Source organism: Pichia kudriavzevii, chromosome 2 (genome assembly GCF_003054445.1).
Source record: "Pichia kudriavzevii chromosome 2, complete sequence".
Taxonomy (NCBI): Eukaryota; Fungi; Ascomycota; class Pichiomycetes; order Pichiales; family Pichiaceae; genus Pichia; species Pichia kudriavzevii.
Genome location: NC_042507.1, coordinates 954,250 through 975,667, shown reverse-complemented (window position 1 = coordinate 975,667; position 21,418 = coordinate 954,250). Strand labels below are relative to the sequence as shown.

Sequence of the window (21,418 nt, the reverse complement as noted above, 5' to 3'; positions counted from 1 at the left end):
ACTCCAAGAAAAGCCACAATTTCCCAAATAGGTCTTACTGCGGATCACATGATTTCATTCGTATACGTCACGTGTAAGACTTTTATATACGAGTCGTATAGTTCTCGTTTAAGAAGTTTTCCAAGCGCTCTGTTAAATTGTGATCAATTTTTGGTGTAGAATCTGAATAAATAAATATATATAAATATATATATATATAAATCGGGAAGTGAGCCTTCTAATTCCCAAGCTCTATTTATAAGAGATTGCCTGAAACATTTTGAGATCAACAAACTGAGAAGCTAATCCAGAACAAGTATGTCAACACTCAATCCAACTACTAAGGAGAAGGAGTTTGGTGGGGCAATAGGGGCATCTATTCTCATAGTATTCTTACCATTAATCACATTATTCTTATATTTAGCATGTAATGAAAATTATGTCATGCAAGGTTTCCAACTTGATGCTGATGCTATAAAGGGTGTTTTTTGTAACCAAATACTACGAAATTGGCAAAATGTCTTCTTTAATTCCAAATGTTGGGCTTACTATCTTGCATGGTTTTTTTCATTGGCCATTTTAGATGTGTACATTCCTGGTACAACTAAGTATGGGATTGAATTAAGAGATGGCACAAGACTGAAATACAACATTAACGGCTTACAATTGGTAGGGTTTTTGCTTGTTCTTTTCATATCACGGTTTTATTTGTACGGCTTCAACTTGTTTGAATTGGATTTCCTATACGATAACTTTTTAGGTATGATGGCTACTTCATGGGAGTTTTCCATACTCCTGAGCTTTTTTGTTTATTTTGCCTCATTTATTCCGCTCAGAAATAAAAACGGAAAAGGCACCAAGGAAAGAATACTAAGTGTTAATGGCAATTCCCAAAACTTCATTGGTGATTGGTTTATGGGTAGAGAATTAAACCCAAGAATTGGTGAATGGGACATCAAGTTGTTTTGTGAGCTAAGGCCCGGCCTTTTGTTATGGCTTTTACTAAATGTTTCGTGTATGCAAAGACAGTACCAGAAGCTAGGTTACGTTACTAATTCGATGTTTTTAATCAATGCATTACAATTTATCTACATTATCGATGGCGTATTGAACGAAGAAGGATGCCTAACAATGATTGACATTACAACAGATGGGTTTGGATTTATGCTCGCATTTGGTGATTTATGTTGGGTTCCGTTCTGCTATTGTCTGCAAGCAAGATATCTCACTCTAAATATAATCAATTTATCTGCTTTGAGTTGCATAATCATTTTATCAATCATGGCACTTGGATTCTATGTCTTTAAAGCATCAAATAACCAAAAAAATAATTTTAGGCAAAACAAATTACCGCACCTGAAATCCATACAAACCGATAGAGGTACAAAACTACTTATCGAAGGATGGTGGGGGATTTCTCAACATATCAACTATTTTGGTGATATGTTAATTGCCTTGAGTTGGTGCCTGCCTACTGGTTTTAATACAATTCTAACTTACTTCTACGTTATTTATTTTTCGGCCCTATTGTTCCATAGACAGGCTAGAGATGAGGAAAAATGTAGAAGCAAGTATGGTAAATACTGGGATGAGTACGAAAAACAAGTTCAATATAAAATCATACCCTACATTTACTAATAATTATATTCTTTTAAAGTACCTTATTAGTGATTATTTTCATGTTCGTACCTTACGTAGATCTGATATATATTTGCTTATATGAATGATTATAATCTTTAACTTCAGTGGATGTTGGACTTACGATAAACCTGGTTTTATTTATTGCATTTTCTTTTCAAAATCAAATGGTTTATCAAAGGCACCATAACTGACTTGCAAGCTGCTTAGCCAACTCAACGCCATACTCAATAGCCATGTAAGAAATAAAAAGACAATCGTACACATCCAAATACCGTTGGTAAAGAAACTATACTTGTCAAATAGAGAACCACCAATAACAATCTTTTTATTGGAGTGGGAAAGTGTGGATTTAGATTCAATATTTGTTTTTTCATATATTTCTACGAGCTCATCATTTAGCAATTCATTAACTTCTTCAAAAGTTTCATTGAGCTCTTGTTCTATTCTACCATAATCTAACTCTTCTCTTTTCTTGGAATTGGATTTCAGTAAGTTCTGCAACTGTTGTTGTGATTTATCAAACCAGCTATTTCCTGGTGTTTCAAATGATGGTAATCCTTGAATAATAACATTTTCCACGGTGAATTGGGCTGTAAGTTGATCAATCGTTTTATATAGTTCAGCAGCATTGACGAAATCAATTACAGCTACATTGGTGTGTTCATCAAGATTGTAGGAGCCATCAATATCTTTCATGTTCAAAATTTGTACTTGTGAACATGATTTACCTATGAATAACTCGCTTGAAGGTATATCATAAACAACATGTTCTGTTGCAACATTAGCAATATTGATTAGTTCGGATGGTATTTCACCAGCACCTAAACCAGGAACCCTTAGGTAAAAAAGGCGTTCATTAGGGTGCTTGAAACAAAACTCGTCACTTAATGTCGATAAAAGATCCTTCACATTAGCTATCGAATCCATAGATTTGAACTTGACGGTGTCATAGAATGCAGCATTGGAGATTAGCAAAGGTGCTGTATTTTCAAATGAAAGGGCAGACGCAATTCCTACAAGAGCTGAAAAAGCAATAGACTTAATATTTTGGGAGCTCAATTTCATACCTGGTTCTGTTTGTACGATCGGTTGATGATAAACCTTGCAATGAGTCTGTTATCGTTAGGTACTGTGTCTAATCTACTTACTACAGGGAATAAGCAGCCAGTGCGGATTTGAGTTGACACCGGGTAATTTTTCTTGACCTTGCTCTCACCCAAAAGTTTGAGTTCATTTGACTGCCTTTATCGGTTGAGCCTCCGTATTTTTAATGTTATCACATTTTATTTTGGCTTCCATTTCCATCCTACTTGAAGTTTTACGTTTCCAGAACCTTGGGAATATCTCTTCATTCAGATTGGTTTTCCTACAATGAAGGTTGTTTTTTGTTTTGCACTGCGATGCAGTACTAAAACACAAAACCTGCTAAGTTCTCTTTTAAAATTATATCAGTTTTTTTTTTTTTGTTTTTTTTTTTTCGTACCACTTTTAAATAGTTTTGTAAATGCTCCACCATTGTATTCATAAACTCACCCCTTGCAAGTTATCCATACTGTTTTGTACTTCTTCAAAAAGATCGATGGAAAAATCCTAAAAACTCAGTGATCTTTCAGCAAAAGTATACGCAAGACATGAGAAGGCATTAAATAGTAATCTTCTCTTTTTTTGTAATATCAAAGAATGAGATTGACCTATCACTTTTTTTTTACATTACTTGAGAACATCGATAAAGAACCGTCTTCAGTTGTTTCGTTATATATCATGAGTCAAAATGTCTGGATGTGAATAGGAAAAAAATACAATAACAGTCCGCAAATTGATAATGCATGCAATCAGGTTTTGAAATCTATACACCAGATACGTGGTATTTTAAAATATACAAATAGAGAGAGTTTACTGAAATTAAATAATAAACTAGGCAAAGGACACACTCTTTTTCTTAACAACAGAAGTGGCTTGTTTATTGATTTCCTTCTTGGCATCCTTGGCACTTTTACGTCTTGCGGATCTTGCTAAACTTGCCTTTTCCTTGATCGACGATTTGGCACTCTCTAGTTTTTCCTTCTTTTCTTCCTCTCTCATCTCCATTTCCTTTCTTCTGAGTTCCCGTATTTCTTCTAGACGTCTACTCTTCTCCAATTTACTTTCGTTCACTAAATCTCTTTCGTCGTTAACTTGTTTCACTATTCTCTGTAGAGTTATGCTATCGGTATCAGATATAAACTTTTTCCCCTTTTTACCCTTTTTAACAATATTACCTGGATTGATGGCTTTGTTTAGTTTCGGAATATCCAGCTCTTTTTCGGTGTATGTACGTGGTTGCTTTTTTTTACCATATAGTTCTGCAGCACGAAGGTGCTTCTTCAATGATTTACCTTTGAGAGTTTTCTTTTCCTTTTTAGGAGTTAAATTAGGTTGATTTGCTAGTTGGTTCCTAGCCTGAGAGTCACCTCTAATTTCAGGTTGAACTTCACGCTTTCCATTCATGGTAGCCTTCCTCTTGTACGCCTTTGTCTGCTTGTTTATGGACATACTGAATTGGATCTATTTAAACACTTGAAAGGACCTACGAGCGTTGTTGTCGACAGTATCCTTGAAACATTTCGAAAATTCTTTAGCTTATCCTTGTATGAAAAAATTCATAAAAATTTTCCCTGATATGCAAAGTAAAACAGTAAAAAATTTCCAAACGCAGAATTCAAACTCGCGAGCATGTTTAGACAGCTAGGAAGAGGCTCGTCTGGATGACGTTAAATGGGGATTCCATTAACAAACCATTCTCATTCCTTAGTATTCATTGAAGGATAAGTTGTCGTCGTCATTATCATTGTAGTCCTCTTTACCATTTTTGTTGTTAATATTGTCTTCATAAGCATAGTTGTAGTCATATTGGTCTTCTGTTGCCTTAAAAGGACTATCTACTGAGCTAAAAATTTCACAAGGATTCAAACGGGTGTAAGAGCCGCCACGATCAAGCTGTTTACGAGGAGACAATTCATAATCATCAGCTGCACCATTTACATTGCCAGAATTTAAAAGAGTGATAGCATTTTTTTCTGTTATAATTTCTGTAGTTTTAGCTATTGTTTTTAGTCTTTCCAATAACTTCTCGTTGCGGGAAAGCGAAACATCCGGATCCCTTATTAAATCAAAGTTTTCAGGTGGCTCTAATGGATTCATTGATGTTTCTTGAGTTACCTCAGGTATGTTTGGATCGTACTGTGTAAAAACATTAATTTCCTTATCATTACTAAATAATTTCTTGAATTCCGAGGACCTTTTATCGTCCTTAACTCGATTAACAAATGAAAGGTCATCGGTGATTGGTAGTGGTGCTGAACTTGAGAGCAGTCTCAAGTATAATTCAATTTGTTTAATAAGCTTATTTCTAATTTCAGTGTCATCAAAGAGGCCAAGGCCCACGGTATGATTTTTGAACAGCTCTTTTGCTAATACTCTTAGATTAATGTTGTTATAAAAGAGATCAAACTTTGACATTTCCAAATCCTCTGTATTAGTCGGTTGGATTTTCACATTATATTTGGTGGTAAATGTTTCAAAAAATTTGCGTTTAGAAGAGACATCAAAATCACTATTGCTGCATCCATTCAGAGCACGTTTTTCAGTTATTTCAATATCTCCAATTTCTTTGTTTTGGTTGCGTGCTAGATTATCCATCTCCCGCTCCAAATCCATGTGAGTTGCACTATCACATAGATTATAATAGGCAAAACAATTCCTAATATAACTCACCGGGTTAACACTTTTTTCATGCAAGAATGTGCAATCTGTTTTTCTTATAATACCATGTCTAAAATCAATTTTGATCTTTGAAATGAGTCCCACATTGAATAGCTCCAATACTAGTTTCTTAAATTCAGATAATTTTATATTCATTTTCTCAATAAAATAATCAAATGAAACTCTCTCAAATAGGGCAATTTGAGAAATTACGAATTGCGAATAAACCATATGTGTTATAACAGGAATAAAGTCTGACAAAAATTTCTGGCCCAAGAAAGAGGTACTAAAATCTGTTGATTCTATTATAACATTGTACTTGGACACGTTATTTTCTTGTATTGCATTTCTCATATTCATGAGCAATTTGATTGATCCTAACTTCAAAAACCCTTGGATGTCACTGGATTGAAACGGGTTAACTTCAGACTTGGATAATATTGAGCTAATTACAAATTTGACTAAAATATTCACTCTTCTGGTATCTCCCGAATCGTTATAATGCCTGAATGCGTCCTGAAAGTATTTGTTGGCGTTTATATAGTCTTCTGAGTACATTGCAACAACACCAGAAGCTTCATTGATAATACCCAACACTCGAGTTTGCGGAATACCAGAGATTAATAAAGTAGCTTTGTTTGCATATGTTTTTAGTTCTTTAATTGGTGCAGAATTACCCAAAAGTACAAGAAGTTTTCCTGCTATGATATCCAGAAAAAAACTGTTTTTTATTGTCTCATCTTCTAACTCAATATCATTTTCCAAGCCTGACAATATTTGGACAGCTTTAGTATAGTCATTTTCAACTAGTTTCTGATTGGCCAATGCTAATACTACCTTGTATTTTAGCTTGCGTGTTGAAAAGTCCATTTGAGTCATTTTGAGTGTAGAAATATAGTTATCAAAAACTTGAAGGATTGATAATTTGGCCTCTATACCAATGTTACTCCTCTCTAGCCTTGTCAGTATTTTAAGTAATGAAGAACTGAAGTAAGAACTATCTACTCTTTCCTTGAATAAAAGTAGCTTTTTAAGCATTGGGCAGATAGTTTCAAAACATCGTTGATGTTCGTAAATCTTTATCTTCTGTTTGATTGACTTGAATATATATTCTTCTGAAGATTCTGAGTTTTGTATAAGATCATCAAACACACATAATGCTTCCTCATAATTTTCTTCCTCCTTTAAGTTTTTTGCCTTGAAATACAAAGCTTCCGAATTCAGAGGAGGTGAGCTCCGTTCTACGTTTCCACTTCCATAACTTTCATCTTCATCTTCAAATGATAGAACCTCCTCTTCGCTTTCATCATACATATCCTCATCCCAGTCTGACATGATGAATAGCGTCCTTTCTGTCTTGTGATTTTTACAAACAATAGATAACTTATTATCATTTTGAATGGAAAGCCTGGATTTCATGAGGATTTTTTTTTTATCTTCTCCCAAGAGATCTGACTGTTGATTAACGCACATACACTTCTGCTTAAAAAAATATACAATCAAATAAAACTGTGGCCACAGCGATTATCAAGGAGTTTACAAATAAGGTATAAAGTAAGTAATGTTTGCTTTCTGTAATGATTTGTTTATCATGTTTCTATATTCTATCCCAAATTTAATCCGTTCAAACATTCCTCCAACTCCATTTCTTGCATTCTTTCAAATTCTTCAATTTCGGCCAACTCCTGCAGTATTGCATCATTGCAAGGGACAATTAATCTATTCTGAAAACTTACTCTATCTTCATCCTTCTCATAATCTGCATCGTAATCAGTATCATCCTCTGATTGATCGAGAGTATGCAACAGGTAATTATGGTGGGACTCAGATTCTTTAGAAAGCTGGTAATTTCGTCTGTTGTCTACATTCCTTAGAAATGAATCCTCGTTATCTAGTCTTTTCCTTTCGATACTGGCCGTGTATTGAGGGCCAACATCAAGTTCATGAATGTTTCGTTTGCGGATGGTCGTATTATATACTTTGGAACAATTGATTGGAACATTAGAAGCAACATTACTCTCAACGTTTCTCTGTTGTATCTCTTTATACTGAACGCTATGATTCCTATCCAATCCTTCTTTTTGATTATTCTGCCCTTCAACTTGTAGAATCACATTATGGTCATTGTTTTCGTAGATACTGGGGCTATTGACAAGGCATTTCCTGTATTTGCGAGACATGTCGACACACGACTCATGATATTGACTCCCAAGGTACAATGAAGGATCTAAGCTCTTTATAGCCATTTATTTTGTTGTGTAGTCTTCAGAACAAAATGCAACATCAGATGCAGGACTGAATTAAAGACAAGCCTTACGTCAAGTATTTGGAGGGCCGTTTAAAGATAAATTGTGAGGTTATGAGACGTCGACGCGTCGATTTGATTTGAAATTAAAGTGCAGCACCTTTTCTATAGGATTAGAGAGAAAGGAAAGGTGAAGTGAACATAATGGGTGATGTTAGGAGTCTTACCTTCAAAACGGCATCTAGTGCATGCCACACAGTATGCAATAAAACCCCAACCTGTGGTTTCACTGTCCAGATATATACCATTTTAAATAGGTGCAGTCATTTTTTAGGCCCGAGATACCCAAAAAAATAAAAAATTGTAATCTTAATTATACAGTGTGGAATAAATTCAATGAAACTCCAAAAATTTATGACTCTTTCCATAATTTATGAGATTATATAGTTATTCCAATAATTTACACCCCTCAAAGTCGGTGATCTGTATAGCCTTCGTTTGACTACAACCAACAAGATCAACCTCTCAACAATGTTTTCCAAGCTCTCCGTTAATACTGTCAAAAGATCTTTCTCTTCTTCTTTCAAGGTATGTTGCTCATTAAAGGCAAAGAGCCCTTGATTCCCAATTTTCAATATTTCTTGTGAAAAGTATAGTACTAACATTATACCTGCAAAAAACAATATTCCCTGTTTTATAGCGTTCCTATGCTTTAACACCTTCCTCACAAGCTCTAATTTCTAAAGGTGTCAAAGATGTCGACCCTGAAATGTATGAAATCCTACAATTGGAAAAGGCTAGACAGAAGAACTCCATTACTTTGATTCCTTCTGAAAACTTTACCTCTAAGGCTGTCATGGATCTACTGGGTTCTGAGATGCAAAATAAGTATTCCGAAGGTTATCCTGGCGAAAGATATTACGGTGGTAATGAGTTCATCGATATGGCTGAATCTCTTTGTCAAAAGAGAGCCTTGGAAGCCTTCAATTTAAATCCAGAAGAGTGGGGCGTTAACGTTCAGTCCCTATCTGGTGCTCCAGCCAACTTGTACGCTTATTCTGCCATTTTGGAAGTTGGTGACAGAATTATGGGTCTTGACCTTCCACATGGTGGCCATTTGTCACATGGTTATCAAACTCCAACTACTAAGATTTCTTACATCTCGAAATATTTCCAAACCATGCCTTACAGGTTAGATGAAAGCACTGGGTTGATCGATTATGACACTTTAGAGAAAAATGCACTTTTATTCAGACCTAAAGTTATTGTTGCTGGTGCTTCTGCTTACTCTAGAATCATTGACTACAAGAGAATGAAAGAAATTTCTGACAAAGTTGGTGCTTACTTGTTATCTGATATGGCACACATCTCTGGTTTAGTTTCCGCTGGCGTCACCGACTCTCCATTCCCATACTCTGATATAGTCACAACCACTACTCATAAATCTTTAAGAGGACCAAGGGGTGCCATGATCTTCTTCAGAAAGGGAATCAGAAAAGTGACGAAAAAGGGTAAGCAAATTCCATACGAATTGGAAAAAAAGATTAACTTCTCTGTTTTTCCAGCACATCAAGGTGGTCCACACAATCACACAATCTCAGCCTTATCAGTTGCATTGAAACAAGCTCAAACCCCTGAGTACAAGCAATATCAAGCAGATATTGTCAAGAATGCCTCTATTTTTGCCGATGCTTTGAAGACTAAGGGCTTTGATTTAGTGTCTGGTGGTACAGATACCCATTTAATCTTGGTAGATTTAAGATCCAAAGGTATTGATGGTGCAAGAGTTGAAGCTGTCCTTGAAAGGGTTAATATTGCTGCGAACAAGAACACTGTCCCAGGTGATAAATCAGCTCTTTTTCCATCTGGTTTAAGAGTTGGTACACCAGCAATGACCACAAGAGGTTTCTTGGGTGAGGAGTTCAAACTTGTTGCTGATTTTATGGATAAAGCTGTTAAAATTGCTATTGACCTTAAGTCCAAGGAGCAAGGTTCTAGTCCAAAAGAAAAGTTAAACAACTTCAAGAAACTAGCGTCTGAGGACCCTCAAGTCAAGTCTCTCGATGAAGAAGTTGTTAAGTTTGTTTCTAAGTACCCAGTGCCAGGAGATTTATAAACTCCTTGTTTTCCGTGTATTATATTCCCTTTTTAAGTATATATAAAATAAGCTGACTTTAACATCATCTTCAAACCATTCGTTTTTGTTACCTATAGGTCTGTTCCTTCGTAAAAGCCTCTAATAGATACACCGATGACTGGAATCTAAAACTGTTTTTGTCTAGTTCAAAGATATAATACTTCGTACTAGCAACATTTTCTAAAAACTCGTATATTTATTGTTTTCCTAATTAGGCGGAAATGTAAACAAAAATTCATGTTCTTCTTAAATAATACACGCTTTCCTTTCCTACGAATCATCCTTTAACACCCACAGGCTTCTACGTTTGATTCCTTCTGGCAGCACCAACTTTGCTATATACTAAATATGTGCAGCGATGTTGCGTTAACTAAATTTGGCACTTTAGTGGAAAAAATAAAGTCGTCAAATCATTCAGACAACTTGGAAGACTCCCTTGCCATCATAATAATTGATATAATACATCAAACGGGTCAAGTAAGCAATGAAATAATTGAACAGTACAATACCATTATGGAAGAATGTAATACTGATAGTGAATTTAAGAAGAACAATGAAACACTGGATTTAAACTTACAAATACTAGACTATTTGATTGCAAATTACAATTTTCAAATTGATTGTAAACTGAAATTTTTTTGCATTACTTTCCAGATGTTTCTACGCCTACAAAGTATTCAGCCAGGCATACTCACCGTTGAGGAAATAATCAGATACACTGCTACAAGCACTAAAATTAATGATGTTCCTACTTTTATACGCCTGAAAACCAATTTGTTACAACTTCTTGTACAAAAAAACGATGAAATTCAAATGTATACTAAGGATATCGTGAACAGTTATAATCATGAATCTGAGATCTACCTACTACTACTAAAAGAAAAATCAAACGTCTTCATCTACGACTTGCTGGCTATGGTTTTCATAAAGTTGTCGGTTGTTACCAAAACTGTCTATAGGCTCACATTTTTAGTGATTGCTACTATTTACAGTATATTATCTTCGGAATTCAAGCCCCAGCTTCTTCACAAGCTTGCAAAAGATGGCAGTAAAATGTTTGATAAATCAAGCGGGCTAGTTTATCGCTTTACGGCAAAGGAGTTTTTTCATTTGTGTAAAATGTGTCAGCAACGAGGCATAACAATAAATGACCTAAAACAGCTGATAGCTAAATTCTCCCTTGAAGAAGATAAACAGCATATGAACATACCTTGGAGTACCCTAACATTTGTTGACAAGAAAAATTCTACGGACATTTTGCACTCCTTTGAGAATATGAACATATCAGAAGGTCTATTATCTACCGTGACCGAACGTCCCGCGTCGGAGTTACTCTCGAGCAAATCCTTTATCAGCACTTTGGAGCATACAATTAATAACATTGACTTCACCAATGTGTCGGTGTATACTTCTTTATCAAAACTAATTGTCTTTGTTGCAAATAATATAAGTTACTCAAAGTATATATTAAAACTTTTTGACATTGTTACGTTGAAGTTTAAGAATATGAAATGTACTGAATCTAACTTTTCATTTATTCAGTTGAATTTAAAGAGGATGGCTCACTCAGTGGTGGCCCTTAATGATACTAAAAGGGTTATTAACTTCCTACGATTATTCTACAACTTTGGAAATAACTTGTTGAAACAAAACTCTGAACTAGCATTGACATTCTGGGAATTATTTGTTTATACAGACATGCACCTAGCTGGATCTGCAGAATCAAAGCTCTCTACTAAAAGGATCACTACAGCTAGTAACTTGACACTAACAACTAATGATGCAAAGACTGCCTTATTGATACAGCTGATGTACATCAAGAACAGGCTAAGTAGAATATCAAAGCTTCTAACTTGCAACTTGTTATTAAAAAAAGAGTATGACTCTTGCTTGAAAATTGTTACTCAGTGTCTTATTCATGATAATGCTTTACTAACACAAATTTTGCAATATACAAGCAAAGACATACTTTCAGTTTCAATTTACTTGAACGTGATAGAGCTAGTTGAGGATTCAAATGCACCTATGAAGGAAGGTTTTATAAGTTCTATAGTCCTCTTACTGAAAGAAAATTTACGTGACACTGGTTTGTTCCTTTATTTTTTATCTCATGTCTCTACTATCGTGCATTTCCCTATCAGCTTCAAGAGTACAACATTAGCTTTCAGTGAAGACTCTGCTGTGTTTGAGTATCAAGATTTAGTCATTTCACATTTATACATACTTCAAACATTTTCTAATTCAATTGACGCTTCTGAAATTGTGTTGAAAAGTTATCACCTACTTTCAAGGTGGGTTTTACAAACAGATACATGCTTTTCTGACTATGAATTTACTGTTCTTCAAACGCTTTATGAGGCACTGAATTACAATGAGATCTATAAATATTCAAAAATGATAATCAATATATACCTTAAAAAACGAAGAAATTCTCTTGACCCTGATCAAAAAAAGCTACTACAAATGTATTTAATAGATGCACATATTAAGGGTGAGTTTTCTGCCAAAATGGATATACCACAATTGGAAGTTATTGGCCTATCAAGTTACAACTCATTAGACTTATGTCTAAGTATACTGGAAGTTAAGATTAGAAGGGATGATAAACTAACAAATGATGTCATTAATGCCATATATCTAGAACTTTCCCAGAACCCAGTCTTTAAAATTCAAAAGCAGACAGATAAATACAAGGCAATACATCTCTTGCTTATGTATGCAAAGTTTTGCAAATTAGTTGGACTAAGTAATAAAATTGATCATTTGAATGCTGTGGTTAATATAAATAGAGCCGTTGCGATATTACAATCTCTATTTAAAAATTTCCTTCTGGCTGGACCTGATGTCCCTCCTCTTAATACAAATTTTAAGTCAATCCTAAAAATGAAATTTTCGTCTGAAATGCTACAATGTTACAATTCACTACTTAGAAGGTACTCGACTTTAGGACTGGGAAAAGAATTTGATAGTTACTTGCGTGAATTAGACATTTTCATCAAACTACAGCCTTCTATCAACTTGCAATACAGCTACAATCTGGTATTAACTGAATTCAGTCTATTCAAAAATGCGTTTGAGGATGCTAAAAAGTACTACTCGTTAGCAAGCCGATATGAGAAATCAATTTTTTCAGACTGTAACCTCTGTGTTACAATATATGCATTGGCGGTTTCGGAAAACCTTGCACGTAGAACAAACGATACAGAGAATGTCAAGGCTATATCGAAGAAGCTAGACAACTTTATGTTCAATTATTTTAACACAAGCAACGTAGATCATCAACATTCCGAAGTCATCAAAGCTTGGATTACAGCTTTAAAAAGAAGGTACGAATATCCACACGATGGAGACTTAGATGATTATAAGTACGAATTTGATCCCATGGTGAGAGAGATTGTTGATTATCATAACTACATGAAGGAGTTTAAAGTAAATACATTTTATGCCTCTTCCTGCTACCCTATGCTTAATGAAATTATAATCAAGACAACATTTAATCCAATGACCACAAAATTGAAACTGTGTAACAAAGGTTTAATTGAAAACTTCAAGGAGTGCTCTTCGAACCATTCAACAGAAGTGACAAAATACACTCTAGATATGGCTTTTAGTAGCTTTCTTGCACTGCTAAAAAATGATAACTGCTCAAAGGTTGATGAAGAGCTAACCCAAATTATTAATATAAACGACCACTTTAAATCAATCTCATTGAGATGGGACAAACAATTTTCAAAGCTCACCAACAAAACTAAATGTTTTCTACCCGAAATTAGCACCCTTTCTGATTTTGGTTTTACACAAATGAAGAAGATAAACCTAAAATCACTCATGCCCAAGGATTGGGTTGCCATTTCTATTGACTATGTGTTACCTACAAATAGCTTAATGATTATAAGGTTCGACCCAAGGTTCGAAAATCCGCTTTTTATTAACATATGTTTAGACTTAGTGGGGACTGATAATTCCTTTGGTAACGTTGCTGAAAAATTGCGGCAAATTATTATAAAAAGTGATAATACTACAATGACTGATGTGACTAGTAAGGTGAAGACTCATGATGAGAAGATAGAATGGTGGAATTCCAGGAAATTATTAGATCAACAGCTAGAGGACACTCTCTCAATAATAGATTCAGAATGGTTTGGTGGATTCAATTCGATTTTTCAAGCTATCCATGTTAATGAACATGACTTTAGGGCCATTAAAGGTGAAGTAAAAACTTTACTTTCCGAATATTTAACAAAAAAGAACATCAAACTCGATCCTTGTCAACTGGAAAACGTACATGACGGAATTTACCGACTATTTTTAAAGATCAATAAGGTAAATGCTCAAAAAGTTGCAGATTTACTATATTTTATTATCATGCACATATACCCCCGTTTTGACTTAGGGAAAAACGAACTTATTGATCTTGGAAAGCATCTTGTAAGAAAGATCGACTCTATAAAGCAAAATAACGTTCTTTCCAATGAAGATGATGTTAAGCACGTTGTTTTGGTTCTTGGTTCAAGGTGTGTCAATATACCATGGGAGTCGATTCCCTCATTGAGGAAAAAATCAGTTTCAAGAATGCCATCCTTGATTCAGTTACAAGATTATTTGATCAAATATAAAAATTACATTGATAGCGGTATTGATGCGTGTAAAGGGTTTTACGTCATTAATCCTGGTGGGGATTTGAAAAGAACCGAAAAAACTCTTGCTCCTAAGTTTAAACACTTAGACGGTTGGGATGGTGTGGTAGGTGAACCACCTGAAGAAATGCAGATATTGAATTGCTTTAATGAAGCCAACCTATTTATATATGCAGGGCATGGTGGTGGGGAGCAATATGTAAGATCGAAAAATATCAAATCCAGAGATACCATTCCACCATCATTGTTACTAGGGTGTTCATCAGGCACCATGAAAGGCGATGGTTATGTCCAACCTTATGGAACTGCCTACAATTACATCAACGGAGGTTGCCCTATGCTTTTGGTAAATTTGTGGGATGTTACAGATAAGGATATTGATATGTTTACTATTTCGGTATTGACTAAATGGGGGTTTTTTGTTGATTATGATTCTTTTGATATGTTTGATTTAACCGCAGAAAACCGCACGCTTCCTGAATGTGTTGCTGCATCAAGAGATGTATGTAAGCTGAAATATTTGAACGGGGCAGCACCTATTGTGTATGGGCTACCTTTGAAACTGCAGAGCATGTAAATGAATTTGTGTATATATGTTTATATATCTTACTGCTTTAGGCGTTTATGTATTTCAATTGTTCAAAAACATGGAATACCTTATGAGTATTCTATTTAGGTTATCTGTTGAAGAGTTAATTGGTATAATGTTTGTTTTGAACTTGCCTTTTAACAATTCAATTATTTCTGGAGAATGCTGCAGCATTGTGAATAAATTGAGTTGCATTCTCTCTTCGCCCATAAACAAGTACTCCTTGGAGTCTATGTACACTAAGTCCAAACAAGAAACAGAAGATGGCATTAGTTCTTCAAATACTTCACATTTCTCCAATTCATGCTTTAACAAATCTACGTAAATTTGTTCAATTACTTTGTGAGTATCAATATTCCAACCGACATGTTTATGCACCTTTATGTTCGGATACATATTGTTATAGATGGTAAGTTTTTGTAAAGGTACAGTGTGTGTCCCGGTGGTTTCCTTGTTATTGTAGCTTTCAAATAAACTTATGGAGTTTGCATAATATAACACTGGATCTTCGGGAACCTTGAGATCATCAGGGTGATATGGAGCAATAATGTACGGGAATACGCTAGCTTCTCCCCGTATTGGATTCTCCATAACTCTTAGTGGCACTAAGAAGTCACGTGGAATAACAATCCTAGCTACATGTAACATCCGTGGAGGTGAGCTCAAGATATGAGCAATAGCGGTTTTTTCTAGACACTTGTAGCTTTGAACTCTTTCTCTATCGGATATCATTTTCCACTTAGATGTCCGTCTCGGTGGATCCTTCAGGGGACGTAAGAAAGAGCTTTGTGCTGATTCGGCACTTGAGTCCGCACTGAGTGTATAGCTTCTTCCAGAAATAGAATATGATCTGTATATTCGTATTGCTCTATGACTCACCGAATTACATGACAGCATGTTATACGAAATCACCTAGCTTGCTGAAGAGTTACTCTATCTTTACCTTGTTTCATCTAGTACAAACGTTTAAAAACTATGTTCTTTAGAAAAAAAAATATGTCCAAAGGTAGCGAGCCCCGCATTGAAAGACATCTGGAGATCCACCACCTTCTCCTAGATGTCATCCTATAGGAAGTAGCCATTACAAAGGAGCAGTTTGAGCGGTACACACCATGCTGCTAATTAAGATGATGCAAATGCCCCATGAAAGGGTCTTTCGGGTGTTCAATTCTGTGAAAACATTCAAACGTGGGTTCTTCACAGAATCATACTTGCCACCAGTTGAAGAATTTAAGAATGCCATGTCCACTGTTGGATCCCAAGGTAAGTTGGCAATACAAAATTTGTTGAAATAAGCTCAGTGATTTTTGATTTATACATAATACTAACATCTTTATTATTAAAAAATAAACTCTGCTTTAATTTGTTCTAGCCATGATTCTGACAGCATCATTTTCTGGGGACCTTGATGTCACCAAAATGCATGGAACTACCCTATCATCGGTCAGTTCTTTAACGGTTTATCCTGAACCTGTTCTTCAATTTAATATACAAGTCCCGTCTGCAACATCTAGCTCTATACATCAGAATAAATATCTGGCCTTGCATATTCTAAGTCCGTCTTCTGATAGTGTAAAATTAGCAAGAAATTTTAGTTTAGGTTCTAGATTTATCAACATGCAGATGAATTCGGATAACACCAATGCTGAGCGAAAACATACCACACCGTTTGAAAGAATTGATAAGCAAGAATGGGAATTATTTGAGGACGTTATACAAAATGACCGACCCGACTCTTTCCATCTGGACCCAAAACTACATTTACCAGTTTTAACGAAAAACTCGGAACGTATCCTTATTTGTGAGAAGTATAAAGTGTTTCAGATCTACAACCATGAAATATGGACGTGTAAGGTCAAAGATATTTTAATCAATGTGCACGAGGACCATAAAACGGGTGGATTATTGTATTTTAACAGAAACTTTCATTTCGTCGGAAATCCGCTAGTTGACCCTAATACAAAAAAAGATTGAATTATGCTATATTTCTGACCATCCTGTACATATGACTACGTCTTCTGCAATAATGTATTCCCATATAGACTTTAAGCTATTTATAAGAAATAAAAATACTATACACCAAAATCATTCAAGGCTTTCATCTTCAAGCTATTCAAAACTGTTTCAATATCTTTTACCAACAAATTATACTTCTCTTCTCTTTGGATACTTCTGATTTTCCTTCGCTCCACCCTAAGAGCAATTTCAGTTTTCCTCAAGCTTTCAAGTTCATTGTTTAAAAGTTCAACGTCATGATGAATGCGAAGTTTCTTTGAAATAATCTTCTCTTTTTTTATCAATAGTTGGTTTTTCTCAGCACGAGAAGCACTAATTTTGGACTCAATTTTAGATACTTCAACTTTAGCATCATTCTGAGCTTTGTTGTACAAACGCAGAACAACCTCGTGGTGCCTTTTCGCTTCCATAAAGTTTTCTTCAAGTTCTGTTTGCAATAATCTAACACGCTCTCCCTCTTTGGATAAAAGAGCAGCTTCTGTATCTGACTTAGTAATCGCCTGGCGCAGACTGTCAAGCTTTTTGTAGTTTCTACTTTCATCCGACGGCTTATTCCGACTATTCAAGTTTTCTATATCTGCTTTCAATTGAGCAGCTTTCTTCTTCCAATCAGACTTTAGCTTTTTCAATCTAGCTTTTTCTCGCTCGATTGCTTCTTGAGTAGTCACAACCGATCTCTGCAATGTAGATAAGGGTGATGAGCTAGTCGATTCTGTGACAATCTTGTTCTGAAACACCGTCGAAACTGTAGTTGTAGTGAGATGAACAAGTTCACCTTTCAGTGTGATTTTCACGAAATCAATGTCATACTGACTTAGGGGACTCAAACCATTTATGATGATCATCTCTCTACCAAAAAAGGCACATGAAGAAACATGTTCCCATATAATACCATTAACCTTGATAAGTAATTGTTCAAGGCTAATATTATGAAGTTCAAAAACCAGTGTTGTTTCTCCAGTGAACCAAATGAAGCATTGAGACGAGGAATTTATGCTTCTGGCGTAATCCTCAGCTCCATTACCCGTAGTAACCATAGCATTTTGCGAGTAGTAATCACCAGAATAAATGTCATATCTTGAAAACATGGCTCTCATCGCATTGAAAAACGTCCACAATGGTTGTTGATATTTCAAAAGATTGACTTTGACTCGCTTTTCAACATTTGAAGAAGGAGGAATATTTGTGTTATTCTTAAGTTTTCCAAAACTTCTTTTATGAGAAAGTGTTTTTTTATTTATGCCAACAGAATTTGTTGCATTATTAGTAGAGTTCGTTGTAAAATCGTTAACCTTTAGAGAAGGAGTTCTGGAGATGTAAAGCAAATTCGAAGTTGAAGACCAAATCATGCGACAAAAATTCTCAAAGTTTTGTGCAACTACGTACCCAGGTGATGATACGTCGTTCAAATTCAGAACCTGATGATCCTCAGGAAAGTGCATCGGAATTCCTGTTTCTGTATTCGACTCCCTATTCTCAATATTATCACCAACATTGACCCCATAAACAGCATCACTTTGTATACCTTCATCAATGTCTTGCTTTAATTTGCTATTGATGACTTCATCTAAAGTTCTAGCATTTTCATCTTCAGATTCATCTACAGTCATTATGTGGGATCTTAATGTTGGTAAAGGAGCACATGATATTTCCTTAGGTATTATAAAAACATTTTGACCTTTGGACATGCTACTTGACTGAAATAAATGGCTTTTCTCATTGGTAGAATAACTAAGATCAATATCATCATTTGGAGCAGATATGATGTAATCCTGAATCAAACATATAAGTTTATCAACCAATTGAACTTTCCTGAAAATAGGATTCAAGTTGTGCAAAATTATATACAAGGAAAATGTGGAATGTAAAAACTGTACAGCATATTCCATTCGAAACATAAAAGCGGAATTCTGACCAAATCTGTTGAATGATAAATAGTAAATTAAAGTTTTTGTAACACTTGCTGGGGATGAATAATAAAGGGGATATAATATTTCAGCGGAAGAGTAGTCAGAAGTCAGAGATAAAAGAGAGTCACCACGGAAAATTTCAAAATGCCTAATAATGTATAACGATGTTGACTCCAACAATATTAGCAGTGAACATGATATAAAAGCATCTAATATGTACCTGTTCCTCAAAGATATTAAGTTACTTGCTAAAAATGATTTTGCTAATAAAATAATATATGGTACAGTATATGGCGTAAACAAGAACATCATTGCCATGATGGAAGCGTCAAAGACTAGGTAAATAACTAGTTGTAAAAACGAAAAAGTTTTTGCCCTTTGAGCTCTTGGTGCCAAATGGGTTGGTGAGTTCCTATTTAGTCTATGCTTAAGAAATATTGCTAGTATAATTTCAAGGAAGTCAGGATGGCCGAGGAAAACATAGAGGATCATAATGATGGCGCTCAACCAATGTGGAAAAATCACCAAAATGCAAAGCAAGGAAAAAGTATCAAGCAATGGATAAGATGGAAGTGACGACATAATATATCTATTGGTCTTCTTACTCATTTTCCGTGCTAATGATTCATAGGAAACGTTTGGATGGATGTGTGATTTGTCATGTTGATTGTTATCAGTCAAAATATTGTTTGTTCCGCTATTGCTATTGTTCCCAGAACTAAAATTTCGTTTGTGAGGAGCGGTATTCCCCTTTTCCGGTGGAGCAGACATATCCAAGCAAAAGTTGAAAATGTGAAATATATTTAGTTGCTCCGAGTTGTTAATAGTGGGCAATGGTATTACCTTTTCTATATCAGTGCAACAAAAATGACTCTATGTGATACTAAAAGAAAAAAAAAACATTACATTGAAAATACCTCGAGAACTTTAAAAGGAAATTTGGAAAACAAAGAAAAAACTGAGAACTTAAAATTTAACATGTAATTCGCCTGTATTATTGAATTTCCTTCAGAAGGTAATTAGGAGTTAACTACCATAATATGTCTCTAGAGGCCATTAGATTCAGATCTTCTCCAAAAGCTTCTCTTTCTATTCTGAACCAATTGCAGTTGCCGTATCAGTCAACATATCTTGATATCGACTCAATTGCTCCTATTGAAAAATTGACTAATTTTTCCGGTTATGAGGCAATCAAGGGGATGTATACACGTGGAGCACCTGCAATTATGCTTGTTGGATGTTTTTCCATCGTTGTTGAACTAGATAGGGTTCTTCATGGAAACAGCAGAGATGATGTGGCATCTTCTTTTGGGTACGATTTGGAGAGCGTTGATAATTTCAAAAGTCGACTATCCGAAAGAATTGATGAGTTAATTCTATCACGCCCTACCGCAGTCAATTTGGCAAACGGCTGCAACCAAGTAAAAGAAATAATAGACGACTTTCCGAATGGTGATTCCAATTTAGAGGAGTTGTACAGAAGTATTTTGCAGTTTTCTGAAAATTTATATAAACAGGACTATCAATCTAATATTGAAATTGGTCAAAACGGTTTACAATATGTTATTGATGTATTAACAGAGGAAAATTTCAAGGGCCCTTTTTCAGTGATGACTATCTGTAACACTGGCACATTAGCAACTTCTGGACATGGTACGGCATTAGGTATAATTCGTCATTTGCATAAGTATCTTAGAAAGGAAGTATCGAATTATGATTTCTACTTCGAGCATACTTACCCTTGTGAAACTAGGCCTTACAATCAAGGCTCGAGGTTAACATCTTATGAGTTAAAGTATGAGAAAATTCCACATACTCTAGTTACTGATAATATGCCATCTTTTCTTATTGACAATTTGAATAGGCCAGAATATCACGCTAATCAATATATTAGAGAAAATTTGCAATCCAAAGCACCTGTTAGATTCATCTTTGTTGGCTCTGATAGGATTGTCAAAAATGGTGACTTGGCAAATAAGATTGGAACATTCCAACTATCTCTCATTTCTAAGTTTTATAGTGAAGTTAAATTTGTTGGGGCAGCCCCAACAACCACTATTGATTATGAAACTGAATCTGGAGATAGCATTAGAATTGAGGAACGTCCGAAGGATGAACTAACAATGGTCTTGGGTGCTAAAATGTCGGGCAATGAATTCTCAATAGACGCTACCACTGGTGATGTTCTTCTTGAGCGTGTAAGAATGGCACCTTTAGATATCAATGTGTGGAATCCTTCGTTTGACGTCACACCTCATGAGAATATCGATTGCATAGTAACGGAAAATGGATACTACATAAAAGATAATTCGGGTGACTTCAAATTATGAGAAGCTCAAAAACGTTTAAATAGTCAATTTTTAAAGTATCAAAAATATCTTAAAATTCAAAAACTAAACAAAAAAGTGAAATATAAAATTCTAAACATAGACTACTATGTTGAAAGAGAAAAGCTTTAGTAACATCAGAAGACCAATCTAAAAAAAGATGCTGGTTTCTTGTTCTTTTTTCTTTTCTATCATT

The 21,418-nt window shown here is 35.1% G+C and overlaps 10 protein-coding genes across 10 annotated transcripts; 5 read left to right on the top strand and 5 right to left on the bottom strand.

The window, feature by feature from the left end:
* Positions 1-297: 297 nt before the first annotated feature.
* On the top strand, positions 298-1,617 carry C5L36_0B04700 (uncharacterized protein; the record flags this gene model as incomplete). Its single annotated transcript, XM_029464837.1, has 1 exon — positions 298-1,617. One exon carries the CDS (start codon positions 298-300, stop codon positions 1,615-1,617), a length of 1,320 nt encoding a protein of 439 aa, XP_029320696.1.
* A 141-nt stretch (positions 1,618-1,758) lies between these two features.
* C5L36_0B04690 (uncharacterized protein) lies at positions 1,759-2,685 on the bottom strand (the record flags this gene model as incomplete). The annotated part of the gene is made up of 1 exon (XM_029464836.1): positions 1,759-2,685. The coding sequence occupies one exon, from the start codon at positions 2,683-2,685 to the stop codon at positions 1,759-1,761; it is 927 nt and encodes a 308-aa protein (XP_029320695.1).
* Positions 2,686-3,534: 849 nt separating this feature from the next.
* Positions 3,535-4,152, bottom strand: C5L36_0B04680 (uncharacterized protein; the record flags this gene model as incomplete). Its single annotated transcript, XM_029464835.1, has 1 exon — positions 3,535-4,152. The coding sequence occupies one exon, from the start codon at positions 4,150-4,152 to the stop codon at positions 3,535-3,537; it is 618 nt and encodes a 205-aa protein (XP_029320694.1).
* A 255-nt stretch (positions 4,153-4,407) lies between these two features.
* On the bottom strand, positions 4,408-6,834 carry C5L36_0B04670 (uncharacterized protein; the record flags this gene model as incomplete). The annotated part of the gene is made up of 1 exon (XM_029464834.1): positions 4,408-6,834. The coding sequence occupies one exon, from the start codon at positions 6,832-6,834 to the stop codon at positions 4,408-4,410; it is 2,427 nt and encodes an 808-aa protein (XP_029320693.1).
* Positions 6,835-8,137: 1,303 nt separating this feature from the next.
* C5L36_0B04660 (uncharacterized protein) lies at positions 8,138-9,722 on the top strand (the record flags this gene model as incomplete). The annotated part of the gene is made up of 2 exons (XM_029464833.1): positions 8,138-8,194; positions 8,307-9,722. The coding sequence occupies 2 exons, from the start codon at positions 8,138-8,140 to the stop codon at positions 9,720-9,722; spliced, it is 1,473 nt and encodes a 490-aa protein (XP_029320692.1).
* Positions 9,723-10,091: 369 nt separating this feature from the next.
* Positions 10,092-14,957, top strand: C5L36_0B04650 (uncharacterized protein; the record flags this gene model as incomplete). Its single annotated transcript, XM_029464832.1, has 1 exon — positions 10,092-14,957. One exon carries the CDS (start codon positions 10,092-10,094, stop codon positions 14,955-14,957), a length of 4,866 nt encoding a protein of 1,621 aa, XP_029320691.1.
* Positions 14,958-15,011: 54 nt separating this feature from the next.
* C5L36_0B04640 (uncharacterized protein) lies at positions 15,012-15,866 on the bottom strand (the record flags this gene model as incomplete). Its single annotated transcript, XM_029464831.1, has 1 exon — positions 15,012-15,866. The coding sequence occupies one exon, from the start codon at positions 15,864-15,866 to the stop codon at positions 15,012-15,014; it is 855 nt and encodes a 284-aa protein (XP_029320690.1).
* A 239-nt stretch (positions 15,867-16,105) lies between these two features.
* On the top strand, positions 16,106-16,943 carry C5L36_0B04630 (uncharacterized protein; the record flags this gene model as incomplete). The annotated part of the gene is made up of 2 exons (XM_029464830.1): positions 16,106-16,232; positions 16,342-16,943. The coding sequence occupies 2 exons, from the start codon at positions 16,106-16,108 to the stop codon at positions 16,941-16,943; spliced, it is 729 nt and encodes a 242-aa protein (XP_029320689.1).
* A 98-nt stretch (positions 16,944-17,041) lies between these two features.
* Positions 17,042-19,666, bottom strand: C5L36_0B04620 (uncharacterized protein; the record flags this gene model as incomplete). Its single annotated transcript, XM_029464829.1, has 1 exon — positions 17,042-19,666. One exon carries the CDS (start codon positions 19,664-19,666, stop codon positions 17,042-17,044), a length of 2,625 nt encoding a protein of 874 aa, XP_029320688.1.
* Positions 19,667-19,935: 269 nt separating this feature from the next.
* On the top strand, positions 19,936-21,225 carry C5L36_0B04610 (uncharacterized protein; the record flags this gene model as incomplete). Its single annotated transcript, XM_029464828.1, has 1 exon — positions 19,936-21,225. One exon carries the CDS (start codon positions 19,936-19,938, stop codon positions 21,223-21,225), a length of 1,290 nt encoding a protein of 429 aa, XP_029320687.1.
* Between the last annotated feature and the right edge of the window lie 193 nt (positions 21,226-21,418).